Here is a 20258-nt window from a genome sequence, read left to right as displayed (position 1 = left end):
CTGCAAATACTGGGCCACGCCCTCTACTTTGGGCCTCGCCCACTACCTCAGGCCTCGCCCGCTACAACAACCCCGCCGCTCCAGGCCCCGCTTGGCTTTGAGCCCCGCTCGGATACATATCTGTTTCTCTTATGTCACACCCCCAAACCAAGGATGGCGGAAACGTCCGGGGGTGGAGGACTTCATGTATAGTATCACAACAACGAGTATAATAGTGCTCAAAGTAAATACAACCATCATAAATATAATTGAAAAGATTACACCATAGAATAAGTTTACATGTTTCGAAATCAATTACATTATGATGACAAAATGAACTATTTGACGATTTATCGTCCCATCCTCAAAATGCCATTGGTTTTCCCGTTTCACTGATTTCCTGAGAATACAAGTAGTTTTGAAAAAGTGTCAACAATTAAGTTGGTGAGTTCATAAGAGTTTTGTTTGAGAAAGAAACCGTTTTCCTTGTAAAAGCGACAAAGTATGTTTCCAGAAAATCCAATATTTTCTTTATTAAGTGAAATGAATGCTTCTATGTTATGCGATAATGAACCCTAGAAAGGCCCATAGATTTCCTTCTATAATCGCCCAGTGTATATAAGTTATATAAAATTTAAGTTAAATAAACCGTCGAATATAATGGGTCTGCCCTAGGTCCACAACCAAACAAGGAACAGGAAGTAAAGGCGGGCCCACCAATTCTAAGTCGATTATGACTAGATTCTTATATAACTCTAGCATATACACTTAGCAATTATAGCTGAAGTCTAACAATTCTAGATGAAATATAGTTTTAACAGAGATATGATTCCAAAGAAAATCCTATATTTTCCTTATAAAAGTTATGTGGTCCTAAATCCCAGGACCGGAAATAAACAAGTATTTTCCATACTTAAAGATATAAAAGTGGTTTTAAATCGGCATAAACTCGTTTAGTTTAGAAGTAAAACCCCTTTTTAAAGTAGAAGTTTCCATGTAAACTTGAAAGATTGTTAACTCCCTATGTGAGTCGCTATAACCATACTATGACGAAAAATAACCTGCACAACGTTTTTCAGACGTTAAGATACTATGACTCTTGTCACCCGTAGACCTGCAGGTCCCACTGTAGCTAGCAGCAAGGTGTGGGGTGTCAAACCCAATATAGATCTATACACAATTATCACGCTCTCCCTACAAGAGACTCTGGTTATAACTTACATGAATTGGGATCCCGTACTCGAACGTACGGGGAGAGAATTGCCTCACAACCTAAGTTAACTAGTTTACACATAGTTTGATATTAAAACCTCTTCCGTGGAGGAAGTGAAATCACCTTTTATGAAAATACATTAGTGATATGAAATCCTTAAACTATTACTATGATAGTTTATTACGTAAGATATGAAAAACCCATTTGTTTTGAGAGTAAAATCTTTTTCATGTAGTAAAAGTCCATAAACTATGCTTATTGAAGTTTATTATATGTATTCGAAATGAATGAGTAAACCTTATCATGAATGACTAAATTTCAGTTTAAGATGATAAACTAACAAGAAAATACATTCAATATTTAGAACTTATTGTTATACACTTTGCTCAACATAATACAAAGTGTTATGAAAGTTATAAGCTGTTAACTAGTTTTTAACCTTTCACCACTGTTTTAGAAAAATCATAGAAAAATCATACGAAGTCGAAAACTGAATCCGTAAATTCTGAGAGTTCACAAAATGTGTCTAGTTTGTTCATAATTTTTATTGTGATTTTTGGAAGTCTTTAACTTGTGTTAAAATGTTCATATTCACAGACTGGTCCGATTTCATTTTTGAAATGATAGGCAGTTTTGTAAAAATCACCATAAATCGTAGAAATATCGTATGGTGATGTGCAAGTAGTCATTTTAAAGGTATGAACCTGAAATATTTGCACCTAATACAGTTTTGAAAACTAAAATGTTTAAGTTGACGAAAACAGTCCGTGAATGGAGTTGAACTTTTCTGATGAAGGCTGTTAAATGAGTTTAGTTGTGTTCTTGGTGTTGTAACTTGTATTCCCCCACCCCCCTTAAAACTTAAGAAAAACATGAAAAGATAGGGGTATGAACTCACCTTATGTGTTCTTAGAGGATGGATGTTGGAGAAGAGAAGTGTTCAACTCAAGAACACTTAGAAGATGCCTTGATGAATCGAGAACCTAACATGAAGGTGACGATGTTTGTGTAAGATTCCTATGATTTTGAGTAAAAGGATGTGAAATAATCATAAGAAGAATGAATTATACTTACCAAGAGTGGAATAAAGCTTGATGATCAGCCTTGGAAGTCTCGAAATTGAGAGAGAATGGTGAGAGAATTTGGAGTGTGATCCTTGGAGGAAAAATGAGAGAATGAAGGAAGTGTGAGGAGAGAGGGTGGGTTGTCCAGCTCTTAGGACGTGCGAATGGCTGGAGATTGATGGAAAAGTACAAGGAAGTGACTAGGTATGGTGGGGAGGGGTGTGGGTTGGTCATGGAGTGGGTATGGGTAGTTGCTTGTGTCATAAATCAAAGAAAAGTCAACACTCCACCCCCTTGTACTTCACCCACTAAATCTTGGATATGATTGGCACTAAAAATGTGGGGATTAATGAAACATGGGGCTTTAATTGTTAAAATATAAGTTTGGGTGAAAATCCCTCGTTAAAATAATTAAAAACGGGCTTAAAACGGAGTCGTGGTCGAAAACCGGGTGGAAAGTGGCAAATCCGAAGTCAGGAGGGTGATTCCGGTCTTAACAGCCTTAGAACCGGAGTGGTCTTGGTCGCTGAAGTGGATCCGAAGGGAGAAGGGGGTTGCGGTCCGAGCAGGTACCGCAGGCGGGTTCGTCAGGAGAAGCTCGGATGCGGCGCTCCAGGTCCGATGGCTGCGGTTGGATGGCTGCGGCTCGCTGGCTACGGCTCGTTGGCTGCGGCTCGCTGGCTGCGGCTAGATGGCTGCGGCTACTTAAGGAGACTCCGGTTCAAGGAGAGTTTGGTCCCTATAGAGGGACTTCGGCCCTAAGAGGCTATTTTCCAAGGTATCTTCCCGTTTCGAATGGTTTTTCACCAAGTCAAGTGTCGGGATGCCCCAAATGATTACAAAAAGATCAAAAGAGGTTTTGAGAGAGATTTGGGAGAGATTTGACATACTTGGAGAGATTTGGGAGAGATTTCACATTTTTGGAGAGATTTCTCACACGGAGAGAGATTTGGGAGAGATTTGACATACTTGGAGAGATTTCTCACACAGAGAGAGATTTGAGAGAGATTTCACATACTTGGAGAGATTTGGGAGAGATTACACACACTTGTAGCGATTTATCCTACTTAGAGAGTTTTGGGAGGGTTAGAGTGAAAAAGATTGGGAGAGACTTCTTTTGTGACCTTTTTGAGTGTTTGGCTTCGCAACGCAAGGTTCTTACATTCTATTAAGCCTTGTTATGAATGTTATATGCTCTCGAGGGGTATGGAATAATGTTTTATCGACTAGATTAATCACTTGCCCTGATTAGGGTTTAGAATTTCCGAACACGTGAAAACTCTAAGTGATACTTTGTATTAAGATTGCGAGTGGTTCAATAAGAAACATAATGGAAACCCTAATAATATACAAGGGTTAGATGAGTTGACCGGTTTGACTTGTTGACTTTAGTTGACTTTGACTTTGCCAAAATTGACGGTTGTCACATCTTAGGACCCACCTGTCCCTGGGCCCCGCCCGCTAATCGTATACTAACACATAAACATACCACAACACATAACCAAACATATACTACTGAATCCTGTTCTAAGGCCTCGCCTATCTTGAGCCTCGCCTTTGTCCTGCTACTGATGAGTCATGGAACCCCGTCCACACTCCTTCTGATAGTGAGATACGGGCCCAGCCCACACTCACTCCTTTCCTAACTTGGGCCTCGCCCCTGCTCTGCTGCTAATGAGATATGGAACATCGTCCACACTCTGCTATTTGTGAGTTACGGGACCTCGCCCACACTCACCTCCCTACCAGGCACATACATGTATCACACAGACAACAAGTATATTCTATCATGCAAACCATTCCTTGGGCACCCACCCGCTATCACTGGACCTTGGTCCTGAATATCATACTAGCATATAGTGCCTAGGGCTAACCCCCGAGTCTTCCTACTCATTACTACATGGGCCGGCATTGTGGCCGTAGACTCATCCACACAAGGGAAACTCACCTCCTACTGCTGAAGCTGGCCTACGAAAGCACAATCCCGAATTACTGCTCCAAACTCCAACACCTAAAGCCATCAATGAACCATTGACATAAATATCCAAATTACCATAATACCCTTGAAGTCAATCGGTCAAAGTCAAAGTCCTGGCCAAAGTCAACCTTCCTGATTGACTCTACTCGCCGAGTCAACCCATAGACTCGCCGAGTTCTTAAACTCATAAACTCTCATAATACGACTCAACTCGCCGAGTCACCCTAAGACTCGTCGAGTTCAACGATCTCTGAGTCACATCCTGTCCAACTCACTGAGTCACCACTCAACTCACTAATATGTGCCTTAACCAGAAGAGGTTGGGGGTCTGCGACCTGACTCGTCGAGTCCAAGAACAGACTCGCCGAGTCCACGGCAATCTTCAACAGACTCGCCGAGTTGTTCTTCCAACTCGTCGAGTCCCTGCCCATCATCATACAACTCGCCGAGTCCACCCATGTGACTCGCCGAGTCTCTTCAGTCCTTAATCCATACAGTGGCTTTTCGAGCCATGCAGGGGCTCCAACCCATAGATCCACTCTTCTAAAGTCTAACCCCCACGTAAAGTTGCAAACTTTACGTGAAACCAAGGAGCTAAAGGCCCAAAACACTCTAGGGCTAGGGTTTAAGACAAAGGGGCTTCACCAACAATTCATTGACTGCTGCTTTAAGACATTCTGGACCATCACAACCCTAGATCTGAAGTAGCAACCTCGGATCTAAGCCCCAAACCCGAAATAGATCTCAATCTTACCAAAATAGCCCCAAAATCTCATTCAAGAATAGATCTAGATGCAAAAAGGGTGAAGGTAACACCTTATTACCTCCAAGATCACCTCCCACTGAAGAATAATCCAAATCTCTATAAATCCCCTTGATCCAAGCTTCTTGATCTTCAAGATCTCTTCACAAAAACCACTTATATAAGCTCCAAATTGCTCCCAAGGACTCTCACTCGCGATTTAGGGTTTATGGATCTCAAAAGGGTGGTAAAGAGGCTGAGGGAGGGATATGATGTTCTTTATATAGGGTGTAAACCCTAAGATTAGGGTTTTTCTCCCCCAGACCAGACTCGCCGAGTCCACTTGCCGACTCGCCGAGTCGGTCACTTACTCTATGACCCGGATCCCGCTCCGACTCGTCGAGTTCTTCCCTGGACTCGACGATTTGACTCCTTGACTTAGAGCTTTTCCTTTCTTTTCTTGATCTTTCTGATTATGGGTGTTACAACTCTCCCCCACTTAAACTAAACTTCGTCCTCGAAGTTCTCTACGGCCAATCATCCTTCAATCTGCTTTCAACACCCTGCTTGAAAAATCTAACACCCGCTGACTTCTTCCGCTGGCCTTCCGCTTGGTCATGCATACCAACCCTAATTCTTGTAATAACAATCCTCCACCATCCAGAGAACACATCCTGTTCCATTGGTAATCCTTCCAGTACTCCCCGAGCACTCATATTGAACCCCTTAGGGGTTCACTCCCCTTTGACTGGCGTGTTTTCTGGCCTTCCCAAGGCTACTTCCCATAACTAACCACTTCCCCTATCACTGTGAAGGACATACCTTTCACGATATCCAATACTCCAGCCACTCCCACTGCTGGTTACGGCTGCCGTACACACTGAATACTTCTTACTACTTACAATTTAATGCTGAGTACCCATTCCAGTGAATGGTTCAGATAATCCTTCGAGTAAAGGATTCATCCCTGCAACGGTTAAGACTCAAACGAGAGTTCCGCAACATGGTCAAACCCTTCCCTATGAGATTATCCAACCCTACTGTGAGAGGCGCAGCACCCTTAGTCAAATATCTGCCTTACCCCATACTCCTTCTATCATCACTGCCACTAGCTGAAAGTTATGCTGTCCCTTATCCGCCTTCCGGATGAACTAAGACCACCCCAGGTCCCAACTAGTCTGTCCATAACTGGATTACCGAACTCCCACCGGTCACTACACCCAACACAATCTCCTAGCCGCTCCCAGCGACTTTCGAAGAAACTTCGGCTATCTATTACTGCTCTATCTACTCTGCCACTCTGGCGCTACAGGTCCTGGGATCCTCGATCCCCTGCTCTGACCCTATGGTCCCTACCAGGTCCCACCTGTGCTGCTAAAATCTCACGGGCTTCGCCCACGAGTCTCACCCGACTATACTACTGAGCAACCCTGCTCCTAGGTTTCACCCATGCTGCTTCTGTCATACGGGCCTCGCCCACGGGTCTTACCCAACTGTATCCTGGAGCAGCCTCTCCCAAGGTCTCACCTCTTTAGGGCTACGCAGGTCCACTCCATACTAATCTCAACGAACTACCCTTTCCTGATCCCCACCTTGATCACTAAGAGATAAGGGCCTCGCCCAAACTCCACTAACTAGGAGATACGGGCCTCCGCCCATTATCTGCTAACTAAGCTGCTAGGGAATGCTACGGCTTACCCGCAGTCTTACATCACTTCCGCCACTAACTCGCTGCTGGGAAAATGTTGCGGCTCTCCCGCCGCTCTACCATGCTCTACATGCTGTCTCTGCTACTGACTACTAACACGAAAGCATTCCATGCTAACTGTTCTCAAAATCTTCATTCCGACTCACTCGAGTCCTACAGGCGATCCTCCAACCTGAATTCCCAACCAGTTGCTAACCATCTCGATTACATGAACTAACTGTTAGGAAGTTTCTCAAACTCCCAACCTTGAACTCCTCAATCCATCAATCGTTGTGCTACTTTCTTTCCTTCTCAGAGGTCGCGTACTCATTCTGGATCTGTGTGCTCTTACCCTTGTACACTCGGAGGGTTCTCCCCCACTTTGATCCTGCTTATACCTCACTGCTCAATGCTTGAGAAGAATTCCCAATCTTTTCTACCATTCTGCAATCAATCTGCTGAAAAACCCAAGCTTGCCACAGCTAGGGATCTAACCAATCCATCACTCAATAACACCTTCCTGAAGCTAGCGGGACACTACTGAGTTCCACATAAGCATGCTATAGTTACTGCATCCTAAGTAACCTGCTCCAATAGGGCACAACCCCTAACTACCATTTTAATATCCAAGGCATGCAGATGGCATATAACTAAATCACAAGCAAGCCACACAATTCGGAAATACTTATACCAATAGCGATGCAGAACCATAACAATATAATCATGAATAAAAGTTAACAGAGAAACGAAAGACACACACCTGCAACGTCCGGCGCTGCTCGCGCCTCCATGGTAGTCATATGAAAAGCCCTGCCTCCTACCGCAGGCGCCTCTGCTCGGCCCTGACGGCCGTCCGTGATCCTCAAAGTTGCAGGGGAAGGTACTATCACCCGTCCTGCCGAAAACAAACTGGGACACTGGGCCTTCTTGTGGACCCGCTGACTGCAGTGAAAACATATCAAGTCTGATCCCTGCGTGGTTGTAGCTGTACAATCTCTACTAAAATGACCAGTCCGACCGCACTTGAAGCAGCCCGAATCTCCACCACTACCACTCCTACACGCACCCTCGTGCGTCCTGCCGCACCTCCCGCATCGGCCGCGGCTCTGGTAATCCCTCGATCTCGAATCTGACCCCTTGGACCTTTTGCCCGAGCCTGTGGCTACCTGAACCTCATCCGGCTTCCTCTTCCGGATCTGTTCCAAATCAATCTCCCTCTCTCTAGCTCGTGCGATCATATCCTCCAACGTTTTGCAGTTGTACCTGCTCACAAACTGCCTGATGTCATCCCTCAACATCTCGTGATATCGAGCCTTCTTCATCTCCTCATCCGCGACATACTGTGGAACAAGAAGGGCCCTTTCCCTGAACTTGGCGGTGATCTCTGCCACAGTCTCAGTAGTCTGTGTCAAATCCTGAAACTCCCGTGCCAACTGCTGCACCTCAATAGTCGGTGAGAACTCAACCCTGAACCTAGCCGAGAAATCACCCCATGTCATCGCGTCCAACGCGGCATCATCCCCCAAGGCATGACCAATCTCCTCCCACCAATCCCTCGCTCTGTCCTTCAGAAGGCAGGAGGCGAGTCTGATCTTGTCCCCCTCGGGACACCAGCTCGTACGTAATGCATTGGCAACATCGGCCAACCACCTGTTGCTAGCAATGGGGTCCCTAGCCCCATGATAATCTGGTGCTCCGCAAGCTCTAAACTCTCGGAATGTCAAGGTACGCGCTCCCATCAAGGCCATCATCTCGGTACAGAAGGCTCCCAGCCTCTCATCCAAGATCTCCAGTATACCCTCCTTGACCGTGCCAAATATCACAGGAGTCTGATCTAGTATGCTGCGCGTAACCTCCGCTGATACAAACTCTCTCATACGCTCCTCGAGCTGCTCGGTCCCTGAACCTGAGCCTGATCCCTCTCCGGCGCCTGACCCGCCCACTGGTCTCTCTCGCAGTGTCACCATGCTGAAAAATGTATCACATAACTATCAGAATACACATCACTGCTGAGGGATCGCACACACTCTACAAGTTCCCTGGTTTTGTCTTGGCCCCTCTTGAATCGAGTACAGATCCTCTGCTTCCAGTAGTACGGGCCCATACTACCTTCCACATCTATCCGTACTTTCCTCAAGAGTTACCTCGACTCCACCAAGTCCCTTTCACTACTACTACTGCTCCTAGCACTAACTCATCCTAGGCTTGCCCTAGGAAATCACTGACTCAACCAAAACCAGTCCTCAGCTGCTGAAGGCCTCCTTGTAATGCCAATTAGCCATCACCTGAACACCATCACATGTGACGAGGCTCAGATAATCCTTCGAGTAAAAGACTCGTCCCTACAGCGGTTAGACTCAAACAAGAGCTGCGCAATAGGGCCAAATCCAACACTCTGAGATTATTCAACCCTGATCACACGTGACGTGACGTATCCACCTAATGGCTAACTCCCATCACTCAGAGTCCCACAAGGCACAAAGCAAGCAACATTCGGACACAGGAAACTACTCAAGCAAATCTATTCTCATAACGAGAACTATACTAGCATACAATGCTAAGCTCATACTACCAGGCATAACCTATACATGCTATCCTACTACTGTCTAACCAGCACTATCATGCAGCTCAAAAGCACATATAACATGCACATAAGGCATCCTCCCTAGATCCTTAGTCCTAATCTAGCATGCTGATCACATAGTCATAACATATCATAAACTTGTATGGGTAATTTGGAAGAACTTACTTGAGCTCGGTTGATTGCATGCACCACACCCTTTTCTCTTATCAAAGTTCTTTTCTTTCTGAATTCTTTTCGCTTTTGTAAAACTGTTTCCTTTCTCAAAACTCTTTTTACAAAACTGTCTTTTCTCTTTGAAAATTTCTATACCAATTCCTTAGTTTGAGTTCAGACACACCCGAGAGTATGTCCGAATCCCCCAAACCAAGGCTCTGATACCAACTTGTAACGACCCAAAATTCATGACTAAAAATTTCCTTTCAAATCATTACTTAAAACATAATTGTCAAACCATAAACGAAACCATACATAAACTAGAGTATTAATTCCAAAACATATTTTCATTATCAGAGTAAAACATCCCAGGCTGTCTAATCAATGGTGTGTGCCATGCGATCACCCCGAGCTCTTTCCTCCGCTACCGGAAGTACCTGAAACCAAAACTGAAAGCTGTAAGCACGAAGCTTAGTGAGTTCCCCAACCTACCACATACCCTGCATAATCACATACTGCAAATACTGGGCCACGCCCGCTACTTTGGGCGTCGCCCACTACCTCGGGCCTCGCCCGCTACAACGGCCCCGCCGCTCCAGGCCCCGCCTGGCTTTGAGCCCCGCTCGGATACATATCTGTTTCTCTTAGGCCCCGCCTGTCCCTGGCCCCCGCCCGCTAATCGTATACTAACACATAAACATACCACAACACATAACCAAACATATACTACTGAATCCTGTTCTAAGGCCTCGCCTATCTTGAGCCTCGCCCTTGTCCAGCTACTGATGAGTCATGGAACCCCGTCCACACTCCTTCTGATAGTGAGATACGGGCCCAGCCCACACTCACTCCTTTCCTAACTTGGGCCTCGCCCCTGCTCTGCTGCTAATGAGATATGGAACACCGTCCACACTCTGCTATTTGTGAGTTACGGGACCTCGCCCACACTCACCTCCCTACCAGGCACATACATGTATCACACAGACAACAGGTATATTCTATCATGCAAACCATTCCTTGGGCACCCACCCGCTATCACTGGACCTTGGTCCTGAATATCATACTAGCATATAGTACCTAGGGCTAACCCTCGGGTCTTCCTACTCATTACTACATGGGCGGGCATTGTGGCCGTAGACCCATCCACACAAGGGAAACTCACCTCCTACTGCTGAAGCTGGCCTACGAAAGCACAATCCCGAATTACTGCTCCAAACTCCAACACCTAAAGCCATCAATGAACCATTGACATAAATATCCAAATTACCATAATACCCTTGAAGTCAATCGGTCAAAGTCAAAGTCCTGGCCAAAGTCAACCTTCTTGATTGACTCTACTCGCCGAGTTAACCCATAGACTCGCCGAGTTCTTAAACTCAGAAACTCTCATAATACGACTCAACTCGCCAAGTCACCCAAGACTCGTCGAGTTCAACGATCTCTGAGTCACATCCTGTCCAACTCACTGAGTCACCACTCAACTCACTAATATGTGCCTTAACCAGAAGAGGCTGGGGGTCTGCGACCTGACTCGTCGAGTCCAAGAACAGACTCGTCGAGTCCACGACAATCTTCAACAGACTCGCCGAGTTGTTCTTCCAACTCGTCGAGTCCCTGCCCATCATCATACAACTCGCCGAGTCCACCCATGTGACTCGCCGAGTCTCTTCAGTCCTTATTCGAGCCATGCAGGGGCTCTAACCCATAGATCCACTCTTCTAAAGTCTAACCCCCACGTAAAGTTGCAAACTTTACGTGAAACCAAGGAGCTAAAGGCCCAAAACACTCTAGGGCTAGGGTTTAAGACAAAGGGGCTTCACCAACAATTCATTGACTGCTGCTTTAAGACATTCTGGACCATCACAACCCTAGATCTGAAGTAGCAACCTCGGATCTAAGCCCCAAACCCGAAATAGATCTCAATCTTACCAAAATAGCCCCAAAATCTCATTCAAGAATAGATCTAGATGCAAAAAGGGTGAAGGTAACACCTTATTACATCCAAGATCACCTCCCACTGAAGAATAATCCAAATCTCTGTAAATCCCCTTGATCCAAGCTTCTTGATCTTCAAGATCTCTTCACAAAAACCACTTATCTAAGCTCCAAATTGCTCCCAAGGACTCTCACTCACGATTTAGGGTTTATGGATCTCAAAAGGTTGGTAAAGAGGCTGAGGGGGGGGGGGGGGATATGATGTTCTTTATATAGGGTACAAACCCTAAGATTAGGGTTTTTCTCGCCCAGACCAGACTCGCCGAGTCCACTTGCCGACTCGCCGAGTCGGTCACTTACTCTATGACCCGGATCCCGCTCCAACTCGTCGAGTTCTTTCCTGGACTCGACGAGTTGACTCCTTGACTTAGAGCTTTTCCTTTCTTTTCTTGATCTTTCTGATTCTGGGTGTTACAACATGAGCACATACAGACTTTCCATTTTCGTGTTTGCTTGCCAATAGGGCTTGGGTGACCTTGAACTTTTCAAGTCTTCGAACACGTGGGTCAGGGAGAATAATAGGAGGAGGTGAAGGAAGTGAAGCATGATTTCCCTTTCCACAATCCAATCGTGGAACATCATTTTCATGTGGAAAACTTTTTCCAAAGGATTTGGGAAGATCATAGTTGTTAGATTTTGACATCTACAAAACGGGAGAAAATTCAAGTTAGTCGATTGAGTCCTTAATAAAACACCCAAATGAGATATTAAGGCTAGGACCCAACACAATATTCTACAACTCGGAAGAGGGATGCCGTAATCCAGTTGCAGAACATTTGAAGGTAGGTAAATGACGATTTACCAATTTCCACCATGAAAAACGAAAATGAAAATTAGGTTTTAAATGAGTTGAAACTCCTAGATCTTTTGAGATTCAATGAACTTTTCAATGGCATGTTTAATCTCGATTATGACCTTCAAGTTTGTGACTGGGATGCCGATGATCACAAACAAGGTGTGGATAACCATGCAAATTAGCTTGGTACTCTCGAAGATGTCCATCACCTAATCAATGTGCCGGTTAACTACACACGCTCCATTGATCTATGATAATCTACGAGCTACCCATTGCCATCCTTCATTGGTCCCATATTAGTGTGCCAGTTAACCACACACGCTCCACTAACGACCAACAAGGTGCAATGTGCAATTTCATGGATTAGCACCAACTCCACATTTTTCCTAAAGTAACTAAGATTTGGGAATTTATAAAAGGCGTTTAGTTACCTTGTATTTCATTATACTTATAATGGAAGGTTGTGTCCTATCCTACCCGTTCGGCTAACGACCTTCCACTAGTCAAGAGTGCGGTGAGTAAGAGTCGATACCCAATGACGGTCATTTTACATGCCGCTTCCTTAAACACCCCTTATAGACCAGCTTCGTGAATGAGACATACTAACGGTAAGACCGACTCTTTACTTATACATATATAATATTAGACTTTTAGTTTTATATAGTATAAGGGTGTTTTTTACACTTTTACAATACTAGGTGGTTTAACTTAATAAATTAAACTTTTAATTTGATTAATCTTAAACCATATAATTATGGATTTATTGACTATCTCTTTTAATTAAACTCTTAATTAAATTAATAAAATCATAGGGGTCCAATTTGAACTTTTCAAAAATACTAGGGTTTTAGAATTTAATATTTCAAAATTAATACTTTTTAATTAAATTTTAAATTCCAAAACTCGAGGACAAATTTTGAAACCTTTCAAAATATTAGGGTTTAACTATTTAAATTTCAAAAACTAAAACTTTTAAGTTCAAATTTACACTATAAAACCTAGTGGGTGTAATTTGAAACTTTTCTAAATTACTAGGTCAAATATTTGACTTATAATAATCCTATATTATCCATATTTAACCAAATCCATCAATTTTGATAAGGATAACCATTCCAAACATAAAAAATCGATTTTAGGCAAGAAAAACGAGTTTTGGAAGTAATCCTCAACAAAATCTGGTAAGAAAATCGAAATTCCCGGCACCAGACCCTTGGACTCGTCGAGTCCATTATGGAACTCGTCGAGTAGGACCTACTCGTCGAGTCCATACATGGACTCGGCGAGTCAGTCAGTCAGAAGGCAAAAAATTCGATTTTCTTGAACTTTGGTGGTTCACTTTTGCATCTATTCACTAGAAAAACAACCTGGCTCTGATACCACTGATGGGTTATGAGCATAACATCATTCCTATGGTGTTCATGCAACCCTAATTGCTTTGATCTAGGTTTTTTAATTTGAACATACAACATTGAATACCAAATCAATAAACCCTAGATCTAGCATACTATAATCTAAATTAACATATGAATAGGGTTAGGAATATTACCTTGTTTGTTATGTAGCAATAACAAGAACTCCTTGACCTTTGAAAGCTTAGTGCCTCAAATGTTGCACCTCTAATGGAGTCACAAACACTATTAGCAACAAGATGACTTAGGAGAGGGAGGAGGAGGCACAAAATTCGTCCAAGGGCTCTCTTAGAAGGTTAGGGACAGATTTGGTGGCCTAGAGGGTTCCTTTTATAGTTAGGCTTCTAGGGTTATCAACTTGCAAACCCTAACCCAATTGCTTAGTCCTTAAGCAGCCCAATGGATCCTTCCAGAAGGCCCTTGGACGATTTCTATATGGACTCTCATATAGAATTCGTCCATTGCATCCTTATGGATCTTAAGCCAAACTTTGTAACTATCTTATAATTACAGTATCAGTCCCCTTTATTTAATTAATCTCTTTTGACCACAAAATTAATTCTAAATTAATTCTTGATCAATATTAATTAAACAATATGATTTCTCTTTTAATATATTATTCACATAATATATTAATAAATCATAATTAATCATCTTTCTCCTTAATTCATCCTATCAGTTGCTATGATGAAGGCAACCCAAAAGGACCATGCTCATAATCGGGTCAAGTACATACCAAAATAGTTATGGGCTTAGACACCTAATCCAACAGTCTCCCACTTGGATAAGTACATACCAAAATAGTTATGGACGTTATATTAAAAATTATTTGATTTAAGTTTAGTGTAATATGTCAAAACATAAAAAATGATCATTCACAACAAATTGTTAATAACTAAAAAGATTGTCCACAGTAAATATTTTATCTTTGAATGCGTGCAATTAACATCAAAATGATTCGAACATATATATATATATATATATATATATATATATATATATATATATATATATATATATAATTGAAGCGGGGCGAGGATAACCCACTCCCTGCCCCGAATCCGATAAAAAAACCCGATAACGATCCATTACCCGACCCAAAATAATCGGGTTTCGGGTTTCCCCGTCGGTTTCGGGTTTTTTTGCCATCCCTAATTCTTTATTTTTTTTAATGTCAAAGGAACCAATATATATATATATATATATATATATATATATATATATATATATATATATATATATATATATATATACAAAAACAAAAATATAATATCCATTTTATCCATTTTGTGATAATTAATATTTTTAATGACTTCCAAAAAGTAACAAAAAGTAAGATTCAGATTACTCTTCAAGCGGACTCTACAAAGATCTTACGTGGAATGCTATCCTACATGGCAAGTGATTATTGGCTAGACACTCGTGTTAATCCGTGTCAAATTGTCAATCTATGAATTGTTTGGTTTCAGAATTTACAAAAAGCCCCTTTCTGTTAAGTCAAAATCCAGGACTGCCCCAGCTGGTAACACGAATTTTCATTATAACACAAACTTTACAACCTTGTCAAAGTTAATCCAAAATCTATTGTATCAAGTAGTCATATGTGTTTTCTCCACGTCGTACATGAGTGTTCATACTAATAAATAGACAACACCTATTTATTTTATGCTTCAAAAGTATGCACTCTCAATCACATATGGTTAAAAAAAGATGGAATTTAATCAGAGCCCCATAGACCCGTCTCATTATTAATATCAAAGACAAATCATAATATTTATAGAACAAACATATATTATATTTAAGTTTAATTTTTAGGTATTATTTGTAGATTTTCACTTTCTTATCACCAAAACAATTAACTATATATGAGCCTATGTGGTATATTTATTATTATTATTATTATCTGAATGACTAATATACATGTGTTTTTAAATCCTACTACTACAATGGTTTTTTTTTTCATGACGAGACTTGAATTCTCAACTTATTAAGGAAGAGACTCATTTTCAAACACTTTGATACAAACCTAGTTTTTAAGCAAAACAATCTTGATTGTCATTATCAACCAATGCACATATAACTATATGTGTATTCTTCTATTTCCAAAAAAAACTCTATGTATATTCTAATTGATTACCGATATATTAGCGTATGTCAAATAAATTAACCATCTTCTATAAAAACGATGGAATATGTACACATAATTACCCCTAGACAATAATAAATAAAACATGCATATTCCATACAAAAGTGACATCCAATGAGAGATCTAAATCGAGTATGTGTAACTTTTTAGGATTAATTTGAAGTATGTAAATATGTATGTAAATCTATTAACAAACTATAGGACGTATTAGTACCTATAAATTTTAGAAGAATTTTTTCAATTAATTAATATATTTACAACTTTATTCTACCTTTATCACTTTGAATTGTTTTGGGTCTACCTATAATTGCATTTAGGAAAAGAACTTCTGTTAATTATTATTCATGCTTTAAATTTATTTTATTTCGTTTTTTTATTTATTTATTTTTTTTTTTTTGGATTTAGAGTCTATGTTTAGATACACACACCAAGATGAGTCAAAAACATAATCGAGGTTCATTGTTACTATTTAAGAGTTATAGGGACTATTTCGAAATATGGGCTGAAGATAAAGGGTGCTTTCTATAAAATTTCCTTTTATATGTTCCGTTGTACAGAAGATCTTTTCTAACCGGGGACGTTTACGCGTTATCTCTCCGTTCATGTTAACAATCTCCATCCCCATTTCTCCGATATAAAACCCTAGGACACTAACTCTCCACCCATTAGATCAAATCTCTATCAAATCATACGCTGTAAGTACTTGATCTATCTTATTAATCTGGTTATGTCTATTTTCATCCAAAATTGGATTGTTTTTCTCGAAAAAGTCGATGTAGAAAGTTTCAAATCAGCTGCTATATGACTCGATCTGTACTGATTTTTTAACTGGTGGCGGTATTGTTGTGTTTTCATGCCGATGCTTGAGTTTTATGTTTAGACTGGTTGTGGATCTGTTGATGTGTGTGTAAGATTTAGATCGGTTGGTCAACGACGCTCAAACTGATTTCCGTCTCTAGTTATGTCCTTCATTGTATCTCATTTCTCAATGATTTAATTTCTAATAGAATGAGAAGATTAAGAGGTTGCATTACTTGAAAGTCAATGAATTGAATTTTTTTTTTATTTGCTATGTTATGGTGATATGGAGTAATTGAAACCAAAATGATTTATTATTTTAGGGAAATTTAGATGTTAAACAAAGTTGTGCAATGCTGATGCCTGATAAAGTCCAGCATGTAGTGCAATGAGTTATCGTTTTACTTGTATACATTGTGTGTTTTAATCTATTAGAACAGAACATTGTCTCAACTGAAGAATTTTTTTTATCAATACCTTGGATACGTGCTGGAATTGCTGATCTTGTTTTGTTTTGTTAAAATTGTCTCCAATAGTCATGTATGTTTGATTGTTTGTGTTGTTTCACATGTTTGGCACGCACTCACAGTTGATAAAATGAATATTTTCTCACTTGGCCTGCTTATACAATGTAATCTAATGGTTGGTTTTACATAAATGACTTAACAGCAGGTTGGGTGGCGCCATGGGAGGCGGTTTTAGAGTGTTACATCTGGTTAGACCATTTCTTGCATTTTTGCCAGAAGTCCAAAGCGCAGATAGGAAAGTTCCCTTCAGAGAGAAGGTGATATACACTGTGATCTCTCTTTTCATCTTCCTGGTGTGCAGTCAGCTTCCTCTGTATGGCATCCATTCGACAACTGGTGCAGACCCTTTTTACTGGATGCGTGTTATTCTGGCTTCCAACCGTGGGACTGTGATGGAGTTGGGTATCACTCCCATTGTGACTTCTGGACTTGTTATGCAGCTATTGGCTGGGTCAAAGATTATTGAAGTGGACAACAATGTTCGTGAGGATCGTGCACTATTGTGAGTTTGATAATAGTTAAAATTATTATTTCATATCTCATGATATATAGTATATATTTAATTGGAAGTTGTGATATTTGTAGGAATGGTGCTCAGAAGTTGCTGGGAATCTTGATTGCGGTTGGTGAGGCTGTGGCTTATGTTCTATCAGGAATGTATGGCAGTGTTGGTCAGCTTGGTGTTGGGAATGCTATTCTGATCATTGTTCAGCTATGTTTTGCTGGGATCATTGTGATATGTTTAGATGAACTTCTCCAGAAGGGATATGGCCTTGGATCTGGAATTTCATTGTTCATAGCCACTAATATCTGGTAAGCTTAATTAAATTGTAAATTGTAGTTAGTTAAAAGATGGATGGATATTTGATAACATGATATGCAGTGAAAGCATCATCTGGAAAGCATTTAGCCCAACAACCATAAACAGTGGACGTGGTGCTGAATTTGAGGGTGCAGTTATTGCATTATTCCATCTTCTGATTACCCGGTCAGATAAAGTTCGGGCACTCCGGGAAGCTTTCTACAGGCAAAATCTTCCAAATGTGACAAATCTACTGGCTACTGTTTTAATCTTCCTGATTGTCATCTACTTCCAAGGTTTCCGGGTAGTCTTGCCTGTGAGATCCAAGAATGCCCGTGGCCAACAAGGCTCTTATCCCATCAAGCTCTTCTACACTTCCAACATGCCAATCATTCTTCAATCCGCACTTGTTTCCAACCTTTATTTCATCTCTCAGGTATATACCTATATTTATATTTATATTTGAATCACTCTTTATTTGTGTTGCTTATATATATATATATATATATATATATATATATATATATATATATATATATTATTTGCTTGATTGGCAGTTGCTACACAGAAAATACAGTGGAAATTTCTTGGTTGATCTATTGGGAAAGTGGAAGGAGTCTGAATACTCTGGCCAGTCTGTCCCTGTTGGCGGCATTGCTTACTATGTCACTGCACCTTCAAGGTAAACGTGATATTATTTATATATTATTAGGACTAAATTTTTGGATTGTCCGAATATTAAATGACTTGAAAATTTGGACTAAACTTGCAATTTTTGAAAACGAAATACTAGCAATGGGACAATTTCAAGATTTGGACTGAAGCTGCAATTTTGTATAATTTACTGATATATTATTTTGTTAGTTTTGAGTGGTTTAATTAATGTGTATTGTGTTGTGTTGTGTTGTGTTGATGGATCAGTTTGGCAGATATGGCAGCAAACCCATTCCATGCTCTTTTCTACTTGGTGTTCATGCTGACAGCTTGTGCACTATTCTCAAAAACTTGGATTGAAGTTTCCGGATCATCTGCTAGAGATGTGGCCAAGCAACTGAAGGTATGCTACTTATGCTAAATTCAAAACAGTCATTGGTAATTGTGGCCTGGATTTGAGTAAATATGGGTTGGGTGTGTTTTAAATGCGCAGAGCAGAGCATTCTACTTTGAGTTTTTCCTATTACAATGTTGTACTTTGAAAAATCTAGAAAATTATAGCGATATTTTTCAAGAGTGCAAAAAAGATTGAAAGTATTGGATGGGTTGGATTTTTCAAAGTACAGAAAAAACCTTGTGATAGGAAGATAGATGCTCTGTATGTAATAAACAAGTCTGTTGCTATTTAGATTGTTTGGAATCCCCTGATCCACCCACCCTACAGGAGTGGTTCAAATAAAGCAATTTTGGGTAGGAACTATCCTGATAAGAATAAGATTTGAGTTTGACTAGATAAAGTTTTCAAAGTATACTAATAAGTATAAAAAAAGTATAAAGCTGTGATAGAAAGAAATGAAAGTAAGTAAGATGTTAAGTGAGTAAAAGTAGGTTGTTGTTTGTAACCCTACAACAGCAACAAATGGTTGGTGGTTCACATAAGAAAAAAAAGCAATGTCTTAGGATTTTAAAATTATGTATAAGAAAAAAGAAACTAAAGTATAATATGCTGTAAATGAAAGTAGGTTGCATGCATACATATAATAATATGTTTTAAAATTAAAAATAATCTGACTGTTGTGATAATAGGAGCAACAAATGGTGATGCCTGGGCATCGGGACTCGAACCTACAGAAGGAGCTGAACAGGTACATTCCAACAGCAGCTGCATTCGGAGGAATGTGCATCGGGGCGTTGACTGTTTTGGCAGATTTCATGGGAGCCATTGGTTCAGGCACTGGGATTTTGCTTGCCGTCACAATCATCTACCAATACTTTGAGACTTTTGAGAAGGAGAAAGCAAGTGAACTTGGTCTCTTTGGCTTTTAACTCTTCTTGTCTTTAGATGCCTCCTCTCCTCTCCTCTCCTCTCCTCTCTCTTTAGACAATTTTGTTTTTTTGTAGAAGAAGAATTTAACTTTACAATTTCAATCTTATTTCTTCTCACGCCAATACCATTATACCTTTTATTTTCTTTCATGTACCATTACTTTCTCAGGTTATAAGTTTCTGTGCAAACCCGACTTTGACATTATAAATATTAGAAAATTGTTCCAAATGTTTTTACAAAAAATGAAAATGAAAATAGCATACACAAAATCCAAGAAATTCTCATCTTATATTTGATAAATAATTTTAACTAGAGGGTTTACGGCATTGCTGGTGGCACAAGTCATGGTTTTCCTCCACCAATGTTTTCTACTTGTTCATACATGTTGGATATGTTTAGAAGAA

At 40.6% G+C, this 20258-nt stretch overlaps 1 protein-coding gene across 1 annotated transcript; it reads left to right on the top strand.

Annotated features, from left to right (window-relative positions):
- Positions 1–16305: 16305 nt before the first annotated feature.
- Positions 16306–19976, top strand: LOC145165558 (uncharacterized). The gene is made up of 7 exons (XM_079084303.1): positions 16306–16441; positions 17214–17573; positions 17657–17884; positions 17955–18309; positions 18431–18555; positions 18795–18930; positions 19614–19976. The coding sequence occupies exons 2-7, from the start codon at positions 17230–17232 to the stop codon at positions 19851–19853; spliced, it is 1428 nt and encodes a 475-aa protein (XP_078940429.1). The 5' UTR covers positions 16306–16441; positions 17214–17229; the 3' UTR covers positions 19854–19976.
- Positions 19977–20258: the final 282 nt, after the last annotated feature.

Source organism: Lactuca virosa, chromosome 1, assembly GCF_052849685.1.
Source record: "Lactuca virosa cultivar CGN04683 chromosome 1, Lactuca_virosa_CGN04683_v6, whole genome shotgun sequence".
NCBI lineage: Eukaryota > Viridiplantae > Streptophyta > Magnoliopsida > Asterales > Asteraceae > Lactuca > Lactuca virosa.
This window is presented reverse-complemented; position numbering and strand designations above follow the sequence as displayed.